This window comes from Embiotoca jacksoni, unplaced genomic scaffold (genome assembly GCF_022577435.1).
Source record: "Embiotoca jacksoni isolate LCO1_2020_lvr unplaced genomic scaffold, fEmbJac1.0.p SCAF_14, whole genome shotgun sequence".
NCBI classification, from domain to species: domain Eukaryota; kingdom Metazoa; phylum Chordata; class Actinopteri; family Embiotocidae; genus Embiotoca; species Embiotoca jacksoni.
In genome coordinates, this window is record NW_027185274.1 from 1,592,672 (window position 1) to 1,615,266 (window position 22,595).

At 44.5% G+C, this 22,595-nt stretch overlaps 1 protein-coding gene across 4 annotated transcripts in view; it reads left to right on the forward strand.

Moving 5' to 3' along the window:
• The window catches only part of LOC138196995 (unconventional myosin-Ic-like), a 65,453-nt gene extending 43,503 nt beyond the window's left edge, over positions 1-21,950 (forward strand). For 3 of the 4 annotated variants that reach the window (XM_069147420.1, XM_069147424.1, XM_069147423.1), the window contains exons 7-32: positions 1,824-1,922; positions 3,298-3,408; positions 4,997-5,068; positions 5,342-5,461; positions 6,046-6,119; positions 6,410-6,515; positions 8,418-8,498; positions 9,720-9,811; positions 10,017-10,111; positions 11,367-11,413; positions 11,504-11,584; positions 12,157-12,262; positions 13,261-13,378; positions 14,461-14,574; positions 14,830-14,906; positions 15,022-15,090; positions 15,728-15,812; positions 16,028-16,187; positions 16,768-16,851; positions 16,934-17,027; positions 17,111-17,166; positions 17,289-17,424; positions 17,957-18,027; positions 18,128-18,225; positions 18,470-18,569; positions 19,628-21,950. In XM_069147420.1, coding sequence (XP_069003521.1) covers positions 1,824-1,922; positions 3,298-3,408; positions 4,997-5,068; positions 5,342-5,461; positions 6,046-6,119; positions 6,410-6,515; positions 8,418-8,498; positions 9,720-9,811; positions 10,017-10,111; positions 11,367-11,413; positions 11,504-11,584; positions 12,157-12,262; positions 13,261-13,378; positions 14,461-14,574; positions 14,830-14,906; positions 15,022-15,090; positions 15,728-15,812; positions 16,028-16,187; positions 16,768-16,851; positions 16,934-17,027; positions 17,111-17,166; positions 17,289-17,424; positions 17,957-18,027; positions 18,128-18,225; positions 18,470-18,569; positions 19,628-19,654 — 2,373 coding nt within the window. In that variant the 3' untranslated portion in view covers positions 19,655-21,950. Of the gene's footprint in view, positions 1-1,823; positions 1,923-3,297; positions 3,409-4,996; positions 5,069-5,341; positions 5,462-6,045; positions 6,120-6,409; positions 6,516-8,417; positions 8,499-9,719; positions 9,812-10,016; positions 10,112-11,366; positions 11,414-11,503; positions 11,585-12,156; positions 12,263-13,260; positions 13,379-14,460; positions 14,575-14,829; positions 14,907-15,021; positions 15,091-15,727; positions 15,813-16,027; positions 16,188-16,767; positions 16,852-16,933; positions 17,028-17,110; positions 17,167-17,288; positions 17,425-17,956; positions 18,028-18,127; positions 18,226-18,469; positions 18,597-19,627 lie in introns of all 4 variants that reach the window. The other variant, XM_069147421.1, reaches the window with a different exon arrangement.
• The last annotated feature ends 645 nt before the right edge of the window (positions 21,951-22,595 follow it).

Consider the following 22,595-nt stretch of genomic DNA (forward strand, 5'->3'; position numbering starts at 1 on the left):
AATCATCTAAACACTGTTTCATAGATAACAAATCTGCTTTGATCTTTTTGTAGTTGTTGTTTTTTTGTAATAAGTAACTAAAACCAGAGAGCGACGTGCACCTGACAGTCGGGCTGAGTGGTGAGAAATATTTAATAATAGCGTGTCTGATTCATGTGTCTAATGTTGGAACACTGATTTCCCGGAAAAGCTCAAAATAATCATTTATGAGGCTAATTTATCTCTGTGAATACAATAATTCAAGATCAATACATTGTAGAAGCTTCCCAACTGAAACAATAATAGTCCACATGATGTCATAGAGTTCGTGATGAGACATAAGGCTGTAGTTGTAGTAGGTGGAGCACGCTAAAAGGGCAACCAACAGTGATGTCTCCCGTTGGTTTGTGAACGGCCGGTATGAAGTTCGGATTTTGTCCGGCGCCCTCTTGTTAGTTCGGAGCGGTTTGGAGCAGGAAGTGACCATATTTGGGCGAGATGGTGGGGAGCGAGCGAGCGGTGGATCTGACTGATCTGATTAGAAACCTGACGATACAACGTCCCGCCCACCGGTAACCATAACCTGATTGCACCACAGGCCTGTCAATCAAACAGACACACCCCCAAAAACACAGCTTTTTGAATCTTATTTTACAATTAATGACGGGATTATTTTCAGATGGACGTCCAGAAAACTAATAAGAAGTGACTTCAGCGAACAACACTGAGATACCTCGTGGAGAAATTTTATTGACTGAGAATTATATGAGACTAGTTGAATGGGAGTCTATGGAGCCGAAGGCTTTTTGGGGAAAACCTCTAGTGGCACTCGGTGGTATTACAGCTTAAGGCACTTCCAGATCAGTCTCATTTTTCAGGCCCGGAAGCCATTCAGGCCATTTTTATATACTGTCTGCCAGCACGCCAGAACAAGGCTCCGCCCCTTTTCTTCTTTGAGTGGGTAAGTAAAATGTTGGCTTTTCTTTTGTTCCGGTCCCGTCCACATAAAATACTGCAAACAAACTGCCAACTTAACGGAGACAGTTAAAAGTAAAGTTGCTGTCAGTTAGTTTAATTTGCTTGTTGCCTATAATACATTTATGTTCCACTCTTTTCCAGAAGTTTCGTACAGTTTCGTAACTGCAGAGGAAGAGCTGCTGTCAGAGTCTCGTTAAATGTTGTTGTTGGAAGGTGGCTTGTTTGAGATAAGTGTGTGTTTACATGAATCCAACCATTTGTTCGTGGGAAAACCTGCAAGGGCTCACAGCGAAGTGTAAATGACGTTATTCTGCAGCCGCGCCTCTGGCCCAGAAGAGAAACCTGTAGAAGGAAGATAAATCATCTGTAAATACTCACTCTCGCTCTCCAACCTGTCAGAAGCCATTGGTCTGTACTGTGTGTGTGTGTGTGTGTGTGTGTGTGTGTGTGTGTGTGTGTGTGTGTGTGTGTGTGTGTGTCCTGGAGGGAGCTGTGGTTAATAGGCTCTCAGTCAGGGACTCTCGGTACAGCGAGAGGAGCTTTTCTCAGGGGGAGAAATCTGCCTTCGGGCTGGAACTGCTTCCTAACCTTCAGTGAACACACACACACCAGCAGCTCCTGCACAGAAAACACCTCGCATAAGTGTTTATCTAAATAGGTGTTTACGTCACGCCACGTCAAGTGGAGTTTACCTGTAAACAGCAATTTGCACATCGCCTAGTTTGTGGATTTTTGCCGGGCACGTTTGTAATCATGGCGTTGCAGGGGGATGAAAAGCTCAAGCAGGCGGGGAAGTAAGTATCATGTTCAGAGTGCTTCAGCTTGTTTACCGGTGTGTTGCTTTTTGTGTGGGTTGTTTTCCGCAGGGTAACTGTCCCAAAGTGAGCTCCATCAACGACCGCAGTGATTGGAAGGTGGTGAGGAAAGCCTTGACTGTGATTGGCTTCAACGAGGACGACGTGGAGGTGAGGACCGGGTCCGGCTGTGTGCATCATAATTAGCATGTTGAAGTAGTGTGGGAGCATCAGCAGCGCTCTGTGGCCTTTCGTCAGACTGTGGAGGCGGTTTTTGAAATGAGATTTCAATCTGATTTGGTGTTTCCAAGACCGATCCACACATCACCAACCTTTCTGCATGGGTTGCCGTGGTAATGACGTACGCGCAGCTACGCTGGTGACTCGTCTTTTCGACACGGGAAGCTGCCGGCACGGAAGTAGCAGCAGAGAGTTTGTTTGGGCTTTTGTCCGTGGACCGTTGTTGTCGTCTTCACATTTCATTGCTGTTCAGACTATTAAAAATCAATCTGGATATGACAGAAATCTGATTTGGTCTGTCGGTATGAACATGTCCCAAATGGGATTACTTGCGTCACTCCCAATGTGACGCGCAGTGATGATGTCATTTTCAGAGCAGAGTCGATGTTACCACCGGCAGAGCGATCAGAGTGGAGATTTTCTCTGGAGGACAACGAGAACAACAACGCAGAAATGAATTGCTTCCATGTTGGAAAGCCGCTTCAAACGTGGAGCTACGCGTGCGCTGTTAACACAGCAACCTATGCAGATACGTTGGTGATGTCTGGAAACACCAAATCTGATCCATTCGCTCACTTATACAATAACAGTGCAGACGGTCTGTCCTGAAGGTCTGATTTGAAAAACAAATCCCATTTCCCTGCAGCCTAAACAAAACCACTGCTAAGTGCACAGAACATTTTTTTTTTTTAGATCGGTTCGGACTGAACATGTCGCACTTCTTACTTAAATTATTGCTCAAATCCCTGAAACAAAGAAGTTGAAGTTTACTGCAGACCAAGTTGAATAAACATGTTTTTACTGCCGACCCTGAAGTACTCGTGTGTCTGAGGGGGCTGTTTCTGTTTCACCGCGGATGTTTGTTCCTGAGAGTGTTTGTTAGACAGAACTGTGTGTGTGTGTGTGTGTGTGTGTGTGTGTGTGTGTGTGTGTGTGTGTGATTTATATATTGAGAACGTGCTTGTCCTCGGTGTGGGAGTCGTCCTGCGTGTCCGTGGGTCTGGGCTTGTTTCCAGAGCTCTTTCAGATCTCACAGCTCAGCGAGTGAAGAGCAGGTGTGAGGAGTGTGTGCTGACTCCGGTCTTCTTCACATCTTTACCCGATTTGAATCAAAGCCACATTTATCTGTCAGGTCACTCATAAAGATGATAAGTTATGTGTAATCTTATCGTGCCGTGGCCTATCGTCCCTTTTATTGTCCCCCCTCACTTTTCCTCTCCTCATCCTTCTGTCCTTCCCACTCCGTCGTCTTCACGCCCTCCTCTTCCTCCTCCTCCTCCTCCTCCTCGCTGTTTTCTCTGTGTAGGAGTTGCTGAACATAATCGCCAGCGTGCTCCACCTCGGCAACGTGCAGTACGGTGGCGAAGACGGCATCGCCTGCATCACTTCGGACACGCAGATCAAGTACCTGGCGAGGGTAAGACGCTGCGGCGAGCGGCGAGCGGCTTCGCGACAGATCCGAACCCGATTCACTGAGCCGGTCGGATCGGGCGGCAGCGACGGATGAATCAGTCTTCATCACATTGTTGTTGTTTTTCTTTCATCGTCCATCTTTGAAGACTTGTCCGCAAGCGATACAGCAGCAACCCTCTGAGACTGCTGGCGCTCACTTAGTGAAATGAATGAAGGTCCCGGCAGGCGTCGAGAGCCGATCCCAGAAACCATCACGAGGTTTTAGTGCATCACAATTTTCTGCTGGTAAAAGGATGCAGCCGACAGATTAGCGAGAGATTATTTGACGTCGGTCACTTCCACTCCGGAGTTCTTTTGTTTGGCTAACTGTTGCTTAAGTAACACTGCACACTATAAAGGGAACGAAGAAGTCTTCTGTGAGTATTCAGTAACAGCAGGCGACTCGTCAGAGGTAATCACAGGTTGGAGACAGACGGACTCGGTCAGACTGAAATCAACCCAACTCTTAAACACAGTGTAGAGTTCGCCAATGAAGCAAACAGTTTACAAACTGGAAATAATAATGTTTCATACAGCAGTCATTAACTCAGTGATGTGACCCTCGATGTGCCATGAATCTATAAGATTTAGGAGTTTTTTCTGTGTAAATTAGACCTGCAGAAAATGTCATTATTTCAGATACAACATGCACCGATCAGCCATAACATTAAAACCACTGACATTAACTATAACTATAAAAAAAATACATCATTCATAAAGATTATAATGTTCAGTCGTTGTTCACTCTGATTCAGAGGTGTTGATTTATTTAAATGGTCATTTTGAAGGATACTTTGCGGCTTTAAAAGGACCGATGACATCAATCAGTGCAGGACAATGGAAAGAAATTATATCTGTCAACCTGATTCAGTTAAATGGGACGGACAAAATATTAGGAACACCTCTCAGTTTAACCCGGCAGTTCAACAGAAGCACAAATCACAGTCTCCAAAAAGGACCATTTAAATACACCAACACCCGTTAAGTCGGATTGAATAACAGCTGAACATTATAATCCTCATGGAGGGAGGATTTACTGATGGGCTGTTTCTATTACACTTAATGCTTCACCTGTCAGCGGTTTTAATGTGATGGCACATCACATTAAAAATCAGCCAAATGCTTCAGTTTTTGTCCAAACTATCTCTGACTAAAGTTCATCCTCATCATGTTTTGCCGTAATATTTCTCCTCCCATCTTCTGGTGAGTCTCCTAAATGTTAGCTGAGACATTAGCTTCACTTGACCGAACATCCTTCTCTCACAGAGGACTGATTTCCTGCTTTGAGTTGTTGTTTGTTGTTGTTTAATAACTATCTGGGCCCTCTGCTGATGAGCTCACATCCAATTCAATATTCTGTAGAAAAACACATTTTCCCCCTAAAAAATGCCCCCCATTCATTTCTTCCTCAATCTTCCAATTAAGCCTAATGTGCGACCCGATGGAAAGATCCCAGGATGTCACTGCTGCTGGTTACCGGGACGTCCGTCTGTTTGCTGGAGGCGATGAATCTGTCGCCGGCTCTAATGTTGTTTTTGTTGCTTTTCGCGCAGTTGTTAGGAGTGAACGGGTCGGTGCTGACAGAGGCGCTCACACACAAGAAGATAATTGCCAAGGGGGAGGAGGTATGTTTGGACACACACACACACACACACACACACACACTGACTCACTCATTCACTCACTCACTCACTCACTCACTGACTGTATAAATTACAAGGCCTTCCTGTGTGTGTAATGTCTGCTCTGGTCCAGTCTAATAATATTATAAGTGGTCTGACTGTCCCTGCTGAGCTCTGTGTCACTCTATTATTGTCTGTCTCTGCTCGGGTCTCACCTTCCTGTCTGTCTGTGTCTGTGTGTGTGTGTGTGTGTGTGTGTGTTTGTTTCTTCATCAGCTGATGAGCCCCCTGAACTTGGAGCAGGCATCGTCAGCTCGGGATGCTCTGTCCAAGGCGGTGTATGGACGCACCTTCACCTGGCTGGTTAACAAGATCAACGCTTCGCTGGCATACAAGGTACACACACACACACACACACACACACACACACACACACACACACACACACACACACACACATATATTGCTTCGATGATTTCGTCTTGGTATGACTGCACAGTTGCCACCTCTCCACTTCTGGATGAACATTTTTTGGTAAACATTCAGCTCATCTGATTCTTTGTGTCAGAGGACATCAGTCACTTCACTGCAGAGCATGTTGATGTCTCTCCTTCATTCTGTTGCAGCACAGCTCCACCTTGTGGTCACAACTCGATATGATATCCCATAATAATAATGATAACTGACTGTCATGTTGCCAAGGACTTAATTACACACCACATTAGAGGAATTATCCCCAATACAAATAAATCCACTGAGTGTATTCTTTCTTTAGTAGAATTACACAAAATCATTCTGTGAAGCTTGCGTGGATTTTAATTGAACAAAAACACACATTTATTTTCGATATTTAATACATAAATAGTGATTCCTGAATAAAATATTCCTAATTTATTTAAATGATATTTTTTACTGCTTATATTTGATGCTTTCTTTTTCGTGTAGATCTAACGATGAGTTTTGTTCCGTCTCTGTAACAGGATGACTCCTCCAAGAATTACTCCGTCATCGGCTTGCTGGACATCTACGGCTTCGAGGTCTTCCAGCACAACAGGTACGGTCTGTGCTGCTGAAGTGCAGGACAATGAAATGTATTTATGTCTGTTTATATCATTTTACTACTCCTCTGTTTTAAACTTAATCACAAAGTATTTGAATTAAAGGGAGAATATGACCGAGACAGATAGACCGTGTTTCTCCTTCATATAAAGAACGGCACTCAGAGTCTTGCACTCTCCAAACAAAGTGAAACAGCAGAACAATGAGGAGTCCTGCGTTGAGGTGACCCTGTGCTCTGCCTCACTTTGCACTGATTCAGCTGACGTGTCCACTGTTGTGTTGCAGCTTCGAGCAGTTCTGCATCAACTACTGTAACGAGAAGCTGCAGCAGCTCTTCATTGAGCTCACCCTGAAGTCGGAGCAGGACGAGTACGAGGCCGAAGGCATCACGGTCAGTTCCCTCTCTTCAGCTCGTAGTGGTACGGTCTAACTGCTCGGCTGATTTGATAATAAATTCGTCATCGGGAGAAAACACCTTTTAACACCCAGGACAAAGAAGAGGATAAAGAAACAAACGCGCTTCTGAACGAGATGAAAGTGATTCAGATGAAGATGGACGGCGTTATAAAACAGCTTAATATCTATTATAATTAATCCAGGAACTATCTGGTTCACACTGCAACGCAGTAGGTGCAGTAATAGTATTTTATTTCTCCTGGTTATTTGTCCGTCAAAGTCGTGAGCCAGAGATTCAAATGAGCTAAAAGTGTTTTGAGTCCGTGTATAAGAAAATAAAAGCAGACAAGGCAAGTTTAGAAAAACACGTCAAGACAAAACACATCATAAACAAATGAATTTGACCGACAGAATTACTACTATTATGTGAATATGTTCTGTAGACTTTTGGGCATGATGATTGTGTGGTGAAGATCTGATTTTGTGACATCCCGCCTGCTATCTGGGACTATTTTTAGTATCGCCTCTATCAAAAAGGTTCCAGGGGAGCTGAAAGTTGATGTAAAAACACTGCAGACCACTGATTGGTCAGAGAGATCACCACTTTATCATCACTGCACAAAGCCAGTACTGTTTAAAAACATAGCTACGAGAGCGCCCACAATTCTTTTAATTCACTGGACTGCTGGAGTTAATGGCAAAAGTGTCTCTTACCAAAAAGTGTGTGGTGTCGAGTGGAGGTGTGTCTTGTGGTGGAAAAGTGTCCTCAGTGCTTCCCTCTCGCCCTCCACCTCTCCCACTGTTAACAAACTGCTGCTTCTTAAGCTGCTAAAAATTTATCTATTTTGCATCTTGATAAATGGATTTTTTTTTTTTTAGCAGAGTAACTCCACAAATAAGAGAGGCAGTAGAAAAGCCCTCGTCTCTCCACCTCTGTCCCCCGTCTTGTCTTTCCACCCTCCATCATCCCACCGTTTCTCAGTGAGGGTTTGAGCTTTTCTGAAGAGCTCTTAATGTGATTGTGGTTTGCTGTTGTGTTTTCCAAAGTGAAACTGATAATTGAATTTGCCATCGTGCTGCTGTGAACTCCCAAGTCACTTCCAGTAAGTGCACTTATATTTAGAGGATGCTGCCTCATTAGAAATGAAGCCTGTTATTGTTGCAGTTTATTTCGTCACAGATAAAATGTGAAACCACTCCAGGAGATTACATGTCAAAGCACTGACGGATGACTCCAGATGTTGAATCCTCTCCCCGTTTCTATTCGTTGCATTTATATTGTTTTTGTTTTGCTTCTGAGGAACAAAAGGCCGTTTGTTTTGGCTCTATTAGAAACGCATTCGCTCCGGGAGCAAACAGGTTGTGGGAGAAACTTGGACTGACCTCTCAAAGAGTCCATTATGATGAGACATCGGGGCCGTGGGCCGCTCTCCCCGTCGTCTCTGTGGAAATTATGTGACCGATGGAGCTAACATGCGTGTGTGTGTGTGTGTGTGTGTGTGTGTGTGTGTGTGTGTGTGTGTGTGTCCACATACAAGTGGGTGAGCGGCGTCTCTGCGTGCCGAGATTCCTGAGATTCTGTGGATGATTGAATGTATGGTCATAAAGAGGTGGTGGTGGAGCTAAGATTTATTTTCATATTAATATTGTTGAGTTTAAACACGTCACATGTGGCCGTCGGTGGCTTCAGGCTGTTGTTGTTGTTGTTATTATTATTCTTTCAAAAGTTTATGAGTTACTGTCAGTGTTTCCCCACCGAGAACAATATGAGATGACTTGTTTTCCTGTGTGGTGCCGCAGACCTTTGGGCTCCTCAACACTCAGAGTCACTACGGTCACCACAGCAGGTTTCTGTTTCTCATGATCTCTAACCAAAGCAGCGTTTGTGTCTTTGCAGTGGGAGCCGGTTCAGTTTTTCAACAACAAGATCATCTGCGACCTGGTGGAGGAGAAGTTCAAAGGCATCATCTCCATCCTGGTGAGGAGACACTCTGTCTGTTTGTCTGTCTGTCTGTGTCTCTCTCTCTGTCTCTGTCTGTCTGGATGGAAAGAGACAGATTTTTTTTTTTTTAATTTTAGAAAAGCATTTGTTAATAAATGTACTTTCTAAGATGACCTCTGACAAAACATTTGAAGAAAAATAAAGAAGTTATGATCAGATTAGTGTTGCTGTGTTCCAGATGTTGTACTTGTGTACTAACACTCATTATTTTGAGTGCATCAGTGTGTTCACAGTCAGTACAGAAACATGCAGTTCACTACAAGTACCAGGATGATTCATTCAAAACGCTCCAAAAAAAGAAGTGTGAAACTCTGGACACTTTTCACCCTAAACGGTCGCCATCTTGGCTCCGGAGACGTCAAGATTTTTCAAATTATAGCGTCTGAGGAAGCTGCAGCTGTTCCTTAACACCGAACACAAGTATTTATTTTCCACTGCTGCTGCTGGGCAGAAGAATCAGTGTGTTTATTGAGTGTGTTAAACAGAGGACACAAAAACACGTTGACTTTTGGTAAAATAATCAAAGCTGCAGATATTTTGGAGGGTGATGTGTTCACATGCTGAGGTTATTTCCTGTAAATGCAGAAGAGCAGTGAGTGATCTGAAACAACACTACTCTGTCAAAATTCCTGCACAACACAAGAAGAGTCCTGACATGTGAGAACACTATTTGTTAGTGTGCTAATGGAAGTATTTCATGATGAACACAACACAGGTTTAATATTAAAGGAACTCAATTATAATTTCAATCAAATAATAACATGATAAATGATTCTATATTTTGTAGTTGACATAAAGCACAGAAGTTGCGTATGGCATATTAACCCTGAGTAGTTGCTGCAGGTTTCCCTGTCAGGCTGCGTATGAGCTCCAGCATGTAGGACATAAAGCGCTCACTGCTGTGAGCAGACTGTAATAACTGAAGGAAATTCAGACTTAAATCCGATTTTCTTTGATCAGCTCCTCTCGTCTCATCTGGATTTCCAAAACACAAACTTTAAAATAAACGGGACAAAAAGGATGATTTGTGAGAAGTGAGGTGGACGTGGTCACCCTGAGGTAGTAGGAACCTCACAAGGAGCAGATCCCAGCAGCTCATCCCAACTCTGTGACCTCATACCCGGGTTCACATTCGTAAATATTATGTAGGCATCGTCTCATTGACTGGCTGCTGCTGTCACTGTGCTCCTCTCACAGGACGAGGAGTGTCTGAGGCCCGGAGACGCCAATGACCTCACCTTCCTGGAGAAGCTGGAGGGCACCGTGGGAGGACACCCTCACTTTGTCACGTGAGTTTCGTTCTCGCTCCGCAGCTCCTTCAATCTCAGTTTGGTCTCACAGGACTTCAAAGTTCAGCTGTTTGCTCATCGTACCGGACTGTGAACTGCTGAATAAGTGTCCCGTCCATGTGCTGATGAATCTCTGTGTGTGTGTGTGTGTGTGTGTGTGTGTGTGTGTGTGTGTGTGTGTGTGTGTGTGTGTGTTTACCTGCAGTCACAAGCTGGCTGATGGAAAGACCCGGAAGGTGATGGGCCGTGACGAGTTCAGACTGCTGCACTACGCTGGAGAGGTCAACTACAATGTCAACGGTGTGTGTGTGTGTGTGTGTGTGTGCATAAAAATATGAAGGAGAGTAAACTACACCAATAATTCATAATACGCTGTGAGTTTTCCATCACTTCCATCATGAATACAAACATATAGTTGCTGTAGTGACCAGCCGGCTGCTCTGAGGTTCAGACCAAATTATTTGAAAGGTTTCCAGGATATAAATGAATACGAAGGCCAGAACATCCTGTTTGTATTTATTATCATCAGAGCTGATCAGGCTCCGTCCCGCTCTGTTGATTTTGGGGAAGTTAACCAGACAAACTGGTTATCAGAGACAGAGTTAGGTTTATAAAACACACGGAGTAGTTCTTTAGTTTACCTAAATAACTCTTGTAATTTTCAAAATGAAGCATAGTCTTTAAAAATAAGAACATAAAAAATGAATCTCATTTCTGTTTCTTTAATAATATATGCTAAGCAGCTGAACAGGGCTTTGTTCAAATTGTTTGTTATTTTTATCATCAAACTTTGGGGCCTGACTGGTTCTTTAGCCTTTTCGGGTTTTTTTTTTTTTTAGCATATTACGCTAAACAGTTAAGGTTTTAGTTTGAAAACACGTCAACTGGAAACATTAAAACGTCAGCCGGAGACGAACAAACAACTTATCAAGCCAGTGTTAGCTCAGTTAGCCACAGCAGGATAAAGTCTCGTGACAAGTTTTCATCTCAGTAGGCAAAGTTGTAGAAATGAGAAGAGTGATTTTGGTTACGTTTGTCTGAAATAAAAACTGACTAAAATTTTGAGTTTTAAATCTCCCAGTAAACTGCAAACTCCCGTCGCTTTTCTGCTGCCATTTTTTTTGAGTGCTGTTAATTTACTGTAAATAAAACTTGAGAAATGCTGAAAATGTTTCTCAAATTAAAAACGTACCTTTAAATAGCTGGCAGGCTTTTGATTTATAACACCTGCACAAGAAGTAAACAGAATAAAAACAGAATTTCTGTAAAAGAAGATAAATAAAGAGCAGCAGAACGGCGATGAAGTGATTTATCAATGCAACAGAGCAACATGGAGGAAGTGCTAACGTTAGCATTAACAGTGTGAACGGCTAATTAGACAAACTAGGACTTACGGAAACTGGAAAATATGATCAAATATATGTCAGGAAGTAAGAAATAAAATCTTGTTTCTAACCCTCAAATAAAGGTTTCAAACTATTTATGAAAAATAAACTATAATAAACGATCAACAATTGGATGCAGCCAGTGACCCGTGACATCTTCTCTCATTCAGGATTTTTGGACAAGAACAACGACCTGCTGTTCAGAAACCTGAAGGAGGTGAGTTCAAATGAAACAGGAAGAGAATGAATGACTTTGTGGTCCGCTGTCGATTCAGAGGTTAAATGTGCCCTCGGTGTTCGTCTGCAGGTGATGTGCATGTCGGAGAACAAGATCCTGACGCAGTGTTTCAACAGGGAGGAGCTGAGTGACAAGAAACGCCCCGATACGGTGAGACGGCTTCGTGTGTGTGTGTGTGTGTGTGTGTGTTTTTTCTGCTCTCTTGCTAATCCTCCTCCGATGCATCGCAGCATACTTTCCCACCGCCAAACAACCGGCGGTGTGTTTCCCCTCCGCGTTGCTGAGTGGGCGGTTGTGATGGGGATTCTCTGCAGCTGCCCGCTCACTGAGGAATGCCCTCATACACCCGTATGCCCTGCGCACGCACACACGCACGCGCACACACACACACACACACACACACACACACACACACACACACACACACACGCATCGAACAGGGCACCGTCGCAGGCTGGTGCAGTTAAGAGTCCCGGGCGTCCACAGTGGGTCCAGTGTTCGGTCTCTGCTGGAGTGCCAGTCACATCAGCCGCCCCTCTGCTTACGTAGCTCCTCTTAGGTCATCGTCTCAGTCTGCCGGGCTTTCATTTCGTTTCATTTCATTTCATTTCGCTCTCCTCCGCTCACCGACTCGCGACCCGCTTCGTCCTCTCACCTCCAGCTGTCCTTCCCTTCCTAACCAGCTCCGTTATCTCTGTGTGTGTGTGTGTCTGCCCCTCCAGGCAGCCACCCAGTTCAAAGCCAGCCTGGCGAAACTCATGGAGATCCTCATGTCCAAGGAGCCGTCGTACGTCCGCTGCATCAAGCCCAATGACTCCAAGCAAGCAGGTACCACGTTCAGTCTTTGTTTTGTTGTTGTTGCTAATACGGTGCGAGACGGCGGCTGCAGAGTATTCTGTCAAATGTTGTTGGAGATGGAAATAAAACTGGAGATTTCAACACAGACATCTCAGGACCATCCAGTCACTGATCGTTAATGTGTCACATGCATCACAAGCACAAGCTTGTTTAATACTTTATCTTATGATTTGATTCTTTTTGAACATCTTCAACTATCAAGATTTCTCCTCAATATTTTTTAATGGACTCTAAATCCAGTAGCATTTTTCCTTTGGAGTGTTTTTCTCACTTTTCTAAATAAAGGAGAAATATAAAGGCTGACATCAATATTATTCATTGAGAGTAACTGGACGTTTGGAGCTCTGACATTATTATCATAATAATATTATCATTCAAAGCTAAATAGTGAATTTCAACTGTTACTGAATATCTGATGTTGAAATTTGAATTTCACTGCACGAAAGTGTTTTATTTTGAAAATCTGAATGTATGTGACTTTCAAAGACGTATGTTTCTTTAATTCAACAGGTGAATTAAGTGAATCATGCTGTGACATTTTCATCAATTCAGATTTTCAAAGTCAAATATTCCAGTCCTATAAATTCAGTGGTGTTTAAATTTAAGTATTTCTTAAATATTTAGTGTCATAATTTTCAATTCTATTGGCTATAATTTCTTTACAGTTTCTAAAAGGACTCCGTCCAGCTTCATGCAGCAGTTCTTACAAACACAGTAGAAGCTAATATTTCTGTTAATCCTGATTCCATGTGTTTTCTGCTGCATCAGAGGCTGCAGTGTAGCTCTCCGTGTGCTCATCAGTACATCGGGCCGGCCTTTGTTTCTTTCACACTCTGTCTTTTGTCAGATTCACACAGTCTCTCTGTCCTCGGTCACTCCTACTCCTGCTGCTTAGCATCTACTGGTTCTCTCTGGTTCATCTCGCGTTCCTCCGTCTGACCCCGCTCTCCCTCTCCTCCTCCTCCCAGTTCGATTCGACGAGGTTCTGATCCGTCACCAGGTCAAGTATCTGGGCCTGATGGAGAACCTGAGGGTGAGGAGGGCCGGCTTCGCCTACAGACGACGCTACGAGATCTTCCTACAGAGGTGATCAGCGACTTCTGGTTTTTTTCGATCAGTGTCAACACGAGACATTTAAATCTGCTGCGTCATCGCTTCCAGTCCGTTAGTTCAGGGTTTGTTGAAACTGAGCATTATGAAGTTTCTCTTATTTAGCCTGCCCCTGTTGATCTAAACGGGGCGGACAAATATCATGTTTTATAATAGAAACATACAAGTTTAGGTAAATGTTCATAAAATAACTTCTAATTTGAGAACGGTGAAATATTCCTTCGACCTCAATATAAATGAATCCCTACAATCCTAAACACCTGCTGTTGTGGTGGTCGGATTGTTCCTCCAGGTGTTTATCTAACAGGATAGGTCCGGTTTTCGGTACCGGGACGTTTCCCGTCCTGTCGAAATGTCCCAGCTCCCCCCCCCCGACCAGCTCATTCGTTGCTCCGTCAGGTATACGAAGGTCGATCTAAAAGTTCAGAGACTGTTCCTGCTGTGCGGGAACGGGTCGTAGCACCGTGACGTGCACGAGTAAAGATTTCAAGTTTCATCGTTTGATCGACACCCGAGTTACGCACATCTGTGATTGCAGAACTTTGTGATCAACCCTCATATTTCTCAGATAGAAATCGAACATAAATGAAAATGAAAAATGTCCGTCAACACTTTCTTAAAGCCAAGAGTGACTTCATCAAATTCCCTGTTTTGTCTGAGACACTTTCTCAATCCTAAAGATATTTTATTTACTGTCACATGAGACAAAGAAAAGAGTAAATCATCACCGGTCAGACGCTACGACCGTTTGTTCACTCTGAAGAAACGTCTAAAAAGTTACCAAAGCGGTTGCAGATTATTTTGCTTGTCAATCAGTGTTTTTGCCGTCTGTTGCCATGACGCCGTCCTTCAGCTCGTCTTCTCCTTGATGGATAAACAGCGCTGCTGTTTCAGGACCTGTTTGAGGCTCATCACTGAGCCGTAGAAGAGGAGGTGGTTTAAACCTGAGGCCTCCCGTTTCAGGATGTTGTCTCTGACCTCTGACCTCTGACCTCTGCGCTGTGTTTCAGTGTTGACTTTGTGTTTGTTGACTTTGTGTCGGTGTCGTGTCCGTCCAGGTACAAGTCCCTGTGTCCAGACACGTGGCCCAACTGGCAGGGGAAGCTGTCGGAGGGAGTGTCCACGCTGGTCAAACACCTGGGATACAAGCCGGAGGAGTACAAGCTGGGCAGGTGAGCGTTCGGACGTGTGGACATTTTCAGAGGAGTCAGCGATATTTCTCAGATCGTTTGGCTCACATGAAACAAGTTCTCTCGAAAGCTTTTGTTTTTTCCTTTTTATGTTTTTAAATTTGCCGCTCTTTGTGATCGCTTGTCATTTTCCTTCTGCTTTTCTTGACTCTCATCTGTTTTCCCACAATCGCTCAGATCTCCACTGTTTTAATCAATTCATTTAAATTTCTAATATTTTGCTCTCTAACTGCGCAGATCCAAAATCTTCATCCGTTTCCCAAAGACTTTGTTTGCCACGGAGGATGCTCTGGAGACCAGGAAACACAGCCTCGGTGAGAGTCGATGAGTCATCGCTGGACAGATTATTTGTGCCTTTTATTTATATAACAGTTATTCTTCAGCAGATTGAAAGTATTTCTCTCTTTTTGCTCTGTTGTCACCACACAGCCACCAAACTCCAGGCGGGATGGAAAGGCTACAGCCAGAAGACCAAATACCAAAAACTCAGAACATCAGGTGAGGCAGCGGCTGCTTCCTTCTGTCTAATGTACGATTCACATTTAAAACAAACATATTTGTTCATTTAAAGATATGGTTTTAAGTAAAGTGGTTCTGGTCTTGATTCAGGATTCACATCTTTCCTGAGTCCTAAGTTGCGATTCAAATGCCGTCCTGCACGAAATAAACAAAAGAAATGTAACGAATAGGGATAAAAAAAAAATCACCCAGTGAAATAAAACGGTGGACATTTCTTCAACTGCTGGTGCAGTAAAGTTCAAATTGAGTTAAAACTGTTTAAGGATTTAAATTGAACTGTATAAAATATAAAATAAAAAGTCAGACTTATTTAATCCTGACCTTGTTTACAAATACTGTAATGAGAGCTGACTACTGATGTGACAACGTAGTCGCTGTCATGACGACGCTGGCAGCGAACAGCTGCTGCGAGCGCACGGCGTCGTATAAAATGTCCTTCAAAATAAAATGACAGCAGCAGAAGTTCTGCAGACTTTTATTTAGAAGTTAGACTTTTTTGCCCTCAACGTTTTTTTAATTTTTTTTTTATCTTCCACGCACATCTTGCGTCCCAAAAGTAGGCCGTGACCCACCGGTTGTAAACCCCTGGTTTGGTGTATTCGTTTGCTGTTTGCAGCTATTGCGGTTCAGGCGTGGTGGAGGGGCATCCTGGCCAGGAGGAGGGCTCAGCGCAGACGACAGGCGGCCGACACTATACGCAGGTACACTTCATACAGGAGCCAAGCAGCAGACCACTCCAGAACAAGCGTGCGCTGAAATCTGAAAGCTGTCTGAACTTTATTTCTTCAGTTAATTCAGTTTTCAGACCTTTCAGAGTGTGACGATCAGATTTGTGTTGGTATGAACAGGACGGACACTTTCACAGGTCGACGGTATGAATCTTTTTCTGTTGTTCCTCTCCTCGTCTCACCTTCAGGTTCGTCAAAGGCTTCATCTACCGCCACAAGGAGCGCTGTCCGGAGAACGAGTACTTCCTGGATTACGTTCGCTACTCGTTCCTCATGAACCTGCGCAGGAACCTGCCCAAGAACGTCCTGGACAAGAGCTGGCCGCTGCCTCCGGCTGCTCTCACTGAGGTCACCATTTAACACCCTTTGCATAGTTATACCTCGATCCCACAGACTGTATGTATAAAAGTGGACGTAGCTTCCGGGTCTGAACAGTAAGGCCGATGCAGAAGCGCCTTAAGCTGCGGTACCACCGGGTGCCACTAGAGGTCGGTTCCCAAAAGCCTCCACAGACTCCCATTCAACTAATCCCATCAAATTCTCAGTCAATAAAATTTCTCCACCAGTAACCTCGGTGTTGTTCGCTAAAGTCGCTCCTTCTTCTTAGTTTTCTGTCGGTCCATCTGAAAATAATCCCTCATTAATTATAAAATAAGCTTCAAAAAGCTGTGTTTTTGGGGGCGTGTCTGTTTGATTGACAGGTCTGTGGTGCAGGTTAGGTCAGAGCTATCGCTGGGCGGGATGTAGTATCGGTGGGTTTACAATCAGGTGACGTCAGATATCCCCCCCACCCCTACCCCCACCCCTTCCCCCACTACCAGACAGAAAGTCAGTGAAACACAGACATGTTACGTATCAGGGGTTCAGTAAAACTGAAAAATGCTCAGTCAGCAGAAGCGTTGTGTAAACGGTGTGTCTGTGTGTTCAGGCGTCGGAGCAGCTGCGGAAGCTGTTCATGCAGAACATGGTGTGGAGTTACTGCAAGAAGATCAGTCCGGAGTGGAAACACCAGGTGAGTCAGGAGAAGCTCTCCGTGATCCGACCGTCGGGCGTCTTTGTCCCCCGCCTCACTCTCGTCACGCCTCTCTGAACAGATGGAGCAGAAGATGATCGCCAGCGAGATCTTCAAGGACAAGAAGGACAACTACCCGCAGAGCGTGCCCAAGCTGTTTGTCAACACGAGGCTCAGTAAGACTTCCCCGTCTGTCCAAAAAACACGCTTGACGCTGTCCACTTCAACATTTAATGTGACGTGTTTGGCTTTTGTTCAGACGGCGAGGACATCAACCCCAAAGTGGTGCAAGCTCTGGGCAGCGAGAAGATGAAGGTCAGTGAGGCTCTGAAGGATTTTGGATTTTGTTCATCATCAGCAGTGTGTTGTTGACCTTTGCCCCCCCCCCTCCCCCCCCCCCTCCTCCTCCTCCTCCTCTTCCTCATCTCTGTCCCCAGTACGCGGTGCCAGTCACCAAGTACGACAGGAAAGGCTACAAGGCTCGGCCCCGGCAGCTGCTGCTCACCGGCGGCAGCGCCGTCATCGCAGAGGAGGGCAAACTCAAGCAGCGCATCGACTACGGAGCTCTGAAAGGTCAGAGGTCAACACACACGGAGAGGGAGAGATCGTTCGCTTGCAGCTAGTCATCCCGTTACTTACATCCATAGGGAATCGTTAGCGGTCGTTGCGTCCTACTGGGCGCAGACCAAACGATGGGAGCAGCTTTAACCAATCGGGAAGCTCCGTTCAGAAAAGAACGCTATATTTCAGCGTCACGGCACGTAACCACGGACACCGGCCGCTGCCCGCGGCGCCCTTCAGAGCGGCCGGACGTGAATGGGAGCCGTGTTCCCGGCCCACAGGGAAGAAGCCCGGCCAGGTTCACTTTGACATTAGCGGGGTTGAATCAGACTGTCGGTCACATTGGAGCATCACCGCGCTCAAAAGAAACCGGTCCTGAACTCTCTGATCGCTCTTCGTACGTTTGGATTTGAGCGAACTCGGCGTTTTCTTGTGTTAACCGAGAGCGAACAAATCCGAGGACCAGAAGAAGAACTGTATTTTGTCTCCCGCCGTACTCGCCGCTCTTCTAACGTCGCCTCTCTCCTCCGCTGTTTCTCCGCAGGCGTGTCGGTCAGCTCCCTGAGCGACGGCCTGTTTGTTCTGCACGTGCCGAGCGGCGACAACAAACAAAAGGTGACGCCGCAGATGCAATTTTTCCGCTGACCGAGTGTGACGTAGTTGCGCGTGAACGTTGAGTTGTGACGGCGTGTCGGTCTGCTGGTTTTCCTCCCAGGGAGACGTGGTTCTGCAGAGCGACCACGTGATCGAGACGCTGACCAAGATCGCCATCTGTGCCGACAAAATCAACAGCATCAACATCAACCAGGGCAGGTGAGCGGCAGGGCGGCACGCAGACGACCGCGTCAGCACGTTTTGCGTGCGGGGGGGAGGGGGGGGGGGAGAAAAAAAAAAAAATCTCCCGCATGCTCTAAAGTGGAAAACTGTGTAAAGTCTGCGTCGATCCCTCGTTTCATTTGTTTCCTCCTGAAGTTGAAAGAGCTTCGTGCATCTCGTCCAGATGTTTACTGCAGTGTGTGCGTGACTCAGTCGAACTGTCCGTCTGTCGCCCCTCCAGTATAAAGTTCACGGGGGGTCAAGGCAAAGAGGGGATCATCGACTTCACGCCCGGATCGGAGCTGCTCGTGGCCAAGGCGAAGAACGGACACTTGTCTGTGGTGAGTCCACTCAGTCAGCTTCAGTAGGTAGGACACTTTTTGTTTTTGTAAAGCAGCACCCTGTAGTTGATATATTGACGCATATTAAAGCTGCACTAATCAGTATTTTTATATTAACACGGACTGAAATGATGTTAGTAATGGGAAAGTTGCTCATAGCGACGACTCCGCCGAGAAATCTCCCGACTCGGCTCTACGGAACGTTTTAGTGTCTTTCAGTTCATTGGTTTGGTAAATACCAGTGAAATGCTCCTGTTTCTCCATGTCCACTAAATCTCTACTAACATCAAAAGATTCTACATAAAAAAAGAAACTTTGGATTACAGCTTCTGGTGCTGCCCCCAAGTGGCCAAAAAGTACAATTACCAGACCCTGTAATAAATCACTATCTTTTGATCACAGTAATGGATGAGAATTCAGTCAGACTTTCCAAACAAAACTTTTATCAATAACTCCTTATGTAGCAGCACGGCTCTTCAACTTCTCATCATCGAAACCAACAACAACGAAAAACAGCAAAACCTGAAGTGATAGGTTTGATTGGAAATGCGGTCTTTTCTTGAGAAATTAAGCGACCAATCATCACACATCCCCGCGTCTGTCTAATCATGCAGTATGTCTCAAATTACATCAGTTTACTACAAACTTCCAGTTGTATTTTGCACTTTGTTTAAATATCAAATTCCTGCAATTCCGCAAAACCGCAAAAAAAATCAAAAAACATAACACTTAAAAAATTGCATCTAAATTTGAGAGAAAAGTCGCTGTGAAGTCTAAAATGTTTGATCATAATCAAAAACAAAACTCGAGGGACTGAATAATGCAGCTTTAATATCGTTAAATCTTTGTGTTTCGTTGCTTACTCTTTCTCTTGAGCCAGATTTCCAATAAAAAAAAACACTAAATCCCGTTTTACTCTATTTATTGTCATGTTATGTGATATGAAGTTTCACTGGAGGAATCTGGTTCATGCCTGTATTTTTTTTTACAGTCGTTACTTCCTGCTTCTGTCCTGAGAGTCTCAGTGTTGACGTTTCTCTCCTCTGGGTTTCTTCTAGACGGCTCCCAGGCTGAACTCCAGATGATGGCCAGTCTGACCACACACACACACACACACACACACACACACACACACACACACACACACACACACACACACACACACACACACACACCAGGAACTCCTGACCTCTCCCATCCTCCAATCACACGACCGCAGACCCCGCTCTGCCAAAGCCAATCAGACGCCAGCTGTCACTACATAGGTGGCATGTGCTTCCAAAAAAAAAAAAAAAAAGAAAAGAAAAGAAAAAAATCCAGCAAAACTAATTGACATATTTATGTTTATATATAATATTTTTGGGATTAATACTGTTGCTGTTTGAATATTCTGATTTTATATATGAGGCCAAGGAATAACATATTTGGTGCATTTTTCCTGCGCCGTGCGTGTTTATTGTGTTTATTGCGCTTTATTCGGGAACACGACCAAGAAAACGAGGAGGGAAGCGTCCCGATACGACGAAGGGGATTGTTGTTGATGAAGTCGGGGTCAGCTGTCGCCTCTATTTGTTTCTCCTGTTTACTTCTCCTGCTCGACTATGAGGCCTGATTGTCCTCCTGACGCTACTTGTCTAACGGATGGCTCGTAATGTCGAAGCTCGCAGGTGTCGAGATCGAGGCCGCGACGGTATGTAGGACGGCCGCGAAGACGTTCGGGGGACGAGGACGAGCGACGTCTCTATCGCACGGTGGTGCTCGGGCGCAAGAAAAAAACAAAAGGCTGGTAGTGTAGGACTCACTCAAGAACTGGTCGGATGTACTACTGAATTTATTTCCAAAATCTGTTCTGGAATAAGAAGGGAGCCGGCGGTGAGGGAATCACTGCGATGCTGTAAATGCTGCATGAAAATGAACAAAGTAGGTGATGAAAAGGGACGAGCAAAGGTGAACGGAAAGACGAGAGACGAGCAGAGGTTGTTTGCCTTGACGCCAGGTGCTTGTGCCTTTTTTTTTTTCTCCTCGACTAACTTTAACCGTTCGAGAGCTCTTTACGGGTGTCGGGAAAAAAACCAGGACACTCGACGGCGGAGTGAGTTGAGTTGAGTTGAGTTGAGTTGAGTTGAGTTGAGTTGAGTTGAGTTGAGTTGAGCCAGAAAGCCGTCGTCCTCTGACTGAATGTTGGACCAGCAGCAGCCTCGGCGTCTCTCTCCGTGCTCTGCTGCACCCGACCGGCCTGAGCTACTAATTAAGAGCCGTTTGTTGTAATCCTTTTTAAGAAAACCGTTTTTACGTTGTGGGGAAAGCTTTCTTACCAAGAGTTACATGAGAAGATTGACGGCGCTCTGATCTGTGCACGGCTCACTCGGCTACGTGGAAAAACAGCTGGCTCGGCCGTGTCCAAAGATATGTAACAAAAAAAAACAAAAAAACTCCGACACATTTGAGTTTTTTCTGTGCTTTGAACAAGAAACACTGAAGCACTCGACACTAAACGAAGCTACGCTACGCTAAGCTAAGCTTTTCCTGGCTGTAGTTTCATACCTGAATGCACATCTTCTCTTTCAAGACGTGCGTGAGTAGATTTTTCAGGGTAGAAAGCACTAAACCACTTCAGTAAATATCAAAAGTCCCTCCAGCTCAGGTTTGAGGCCTCCCATAGACAATAGTCATCTCTCTGTTTAACCCTGTTCTGACCTTTGACCCTTAACTCTCCTTAACGCATGCAGGTGAGACCAAAGACAGACGGAGAAAAAGTTGTCATCAAAACCCTTTTGAGAGGAGCTCCAAAATGTTTCCAAGGTGATTTTTTTTTCCCCTCTTTCTCTGTTTCTTTGAACCTCGTTCTCACTCGATGACACAACTTTTCCTCCGCGTGACTCTGGGCGGCGACGCGGACGCGACATGCCGAGGCTGCGCTGCTGCACTTATTAGCCAAAGACCCCGTTGATTTCTAAGTGATTCAGTGTTGTATGATTAATTTGATATTCTTGTGAATGTCGTGTTTATTTTCCGGGAGAGGAGATGTGTATGTACAGTTTCTGTGTTTATAAATGAGAGACTCAAGCCAAGTGAGGTTTGACGATGTGAAACATTTGGGAGGGAAAAAAAAGAAGCTTTTTAGTGTCGTTTGTTTAACGCAAACTTGTTCATGTGCCTTCGTTGAACAGCAATACGAGATGTGTGCGGGAGGAGAAACACCTCCTGGACCGTGTCAGAGCAGAGCGGTGCTTTCCAAAGGTTCCCCTCTCTCTGTGTGTAAGCTTTATTCAAACCAAGTCTGTCTGTCCCTTTTACAGATGCACTCCTGTTATCAGCCCCGACTTACTGTATGCACCAAACCAATGTATAATTATGCCAACACACTAAAAAATAAGATAATGAAGATTTGAAAAATAAATTAAAAAAGTAAAAAACAAACCGAGCTGAGTCTTCTTCACTTTCAACCACGTGTTGTTGTTTTTTTTTAAAGGACTTTTTAAAGCCAACGTTGATGAAAATATTGAAACTTGAACATCTACAATTTCATCTCAACAATCTCTCTGCTGAGGACGACTGTGATGCAGCTGAAAGCTGCCAGCAGACGTTTTGACCTTTTTTTTTGACACATTGTAGGTTAACTGTAAATGTAAACACGGCTAAATATCGATCTTCATTTGATAAGATAGTGTCATTGAGGTGGCATTGAGATCCTGGGAACATTCATGACCAACTCCCCTTTAGTGACATTGTACCTTTCATATAAACATGCATCTCTTCACGGAGCACAATAACAGCACAGAGAATTTAGCAAGACTTACAATGAAGTAACAATAAAATGTTTTTAAAAAAAAAAAGTAGGATATAAATAAAAGCAATGGATAAAAAGTAATTACAAGTCACGTTAAGTGAAAACCAGGCTGAGAAGATATGTGTCTTTAGTTTTCCTTTAGAGAGGCAACTAATGCAATGACTTTTAAATAGATGTTATACTGTGTGTGCTCTGATAAACAATCATCAAATGCAATTAACATGAGGACATATCAA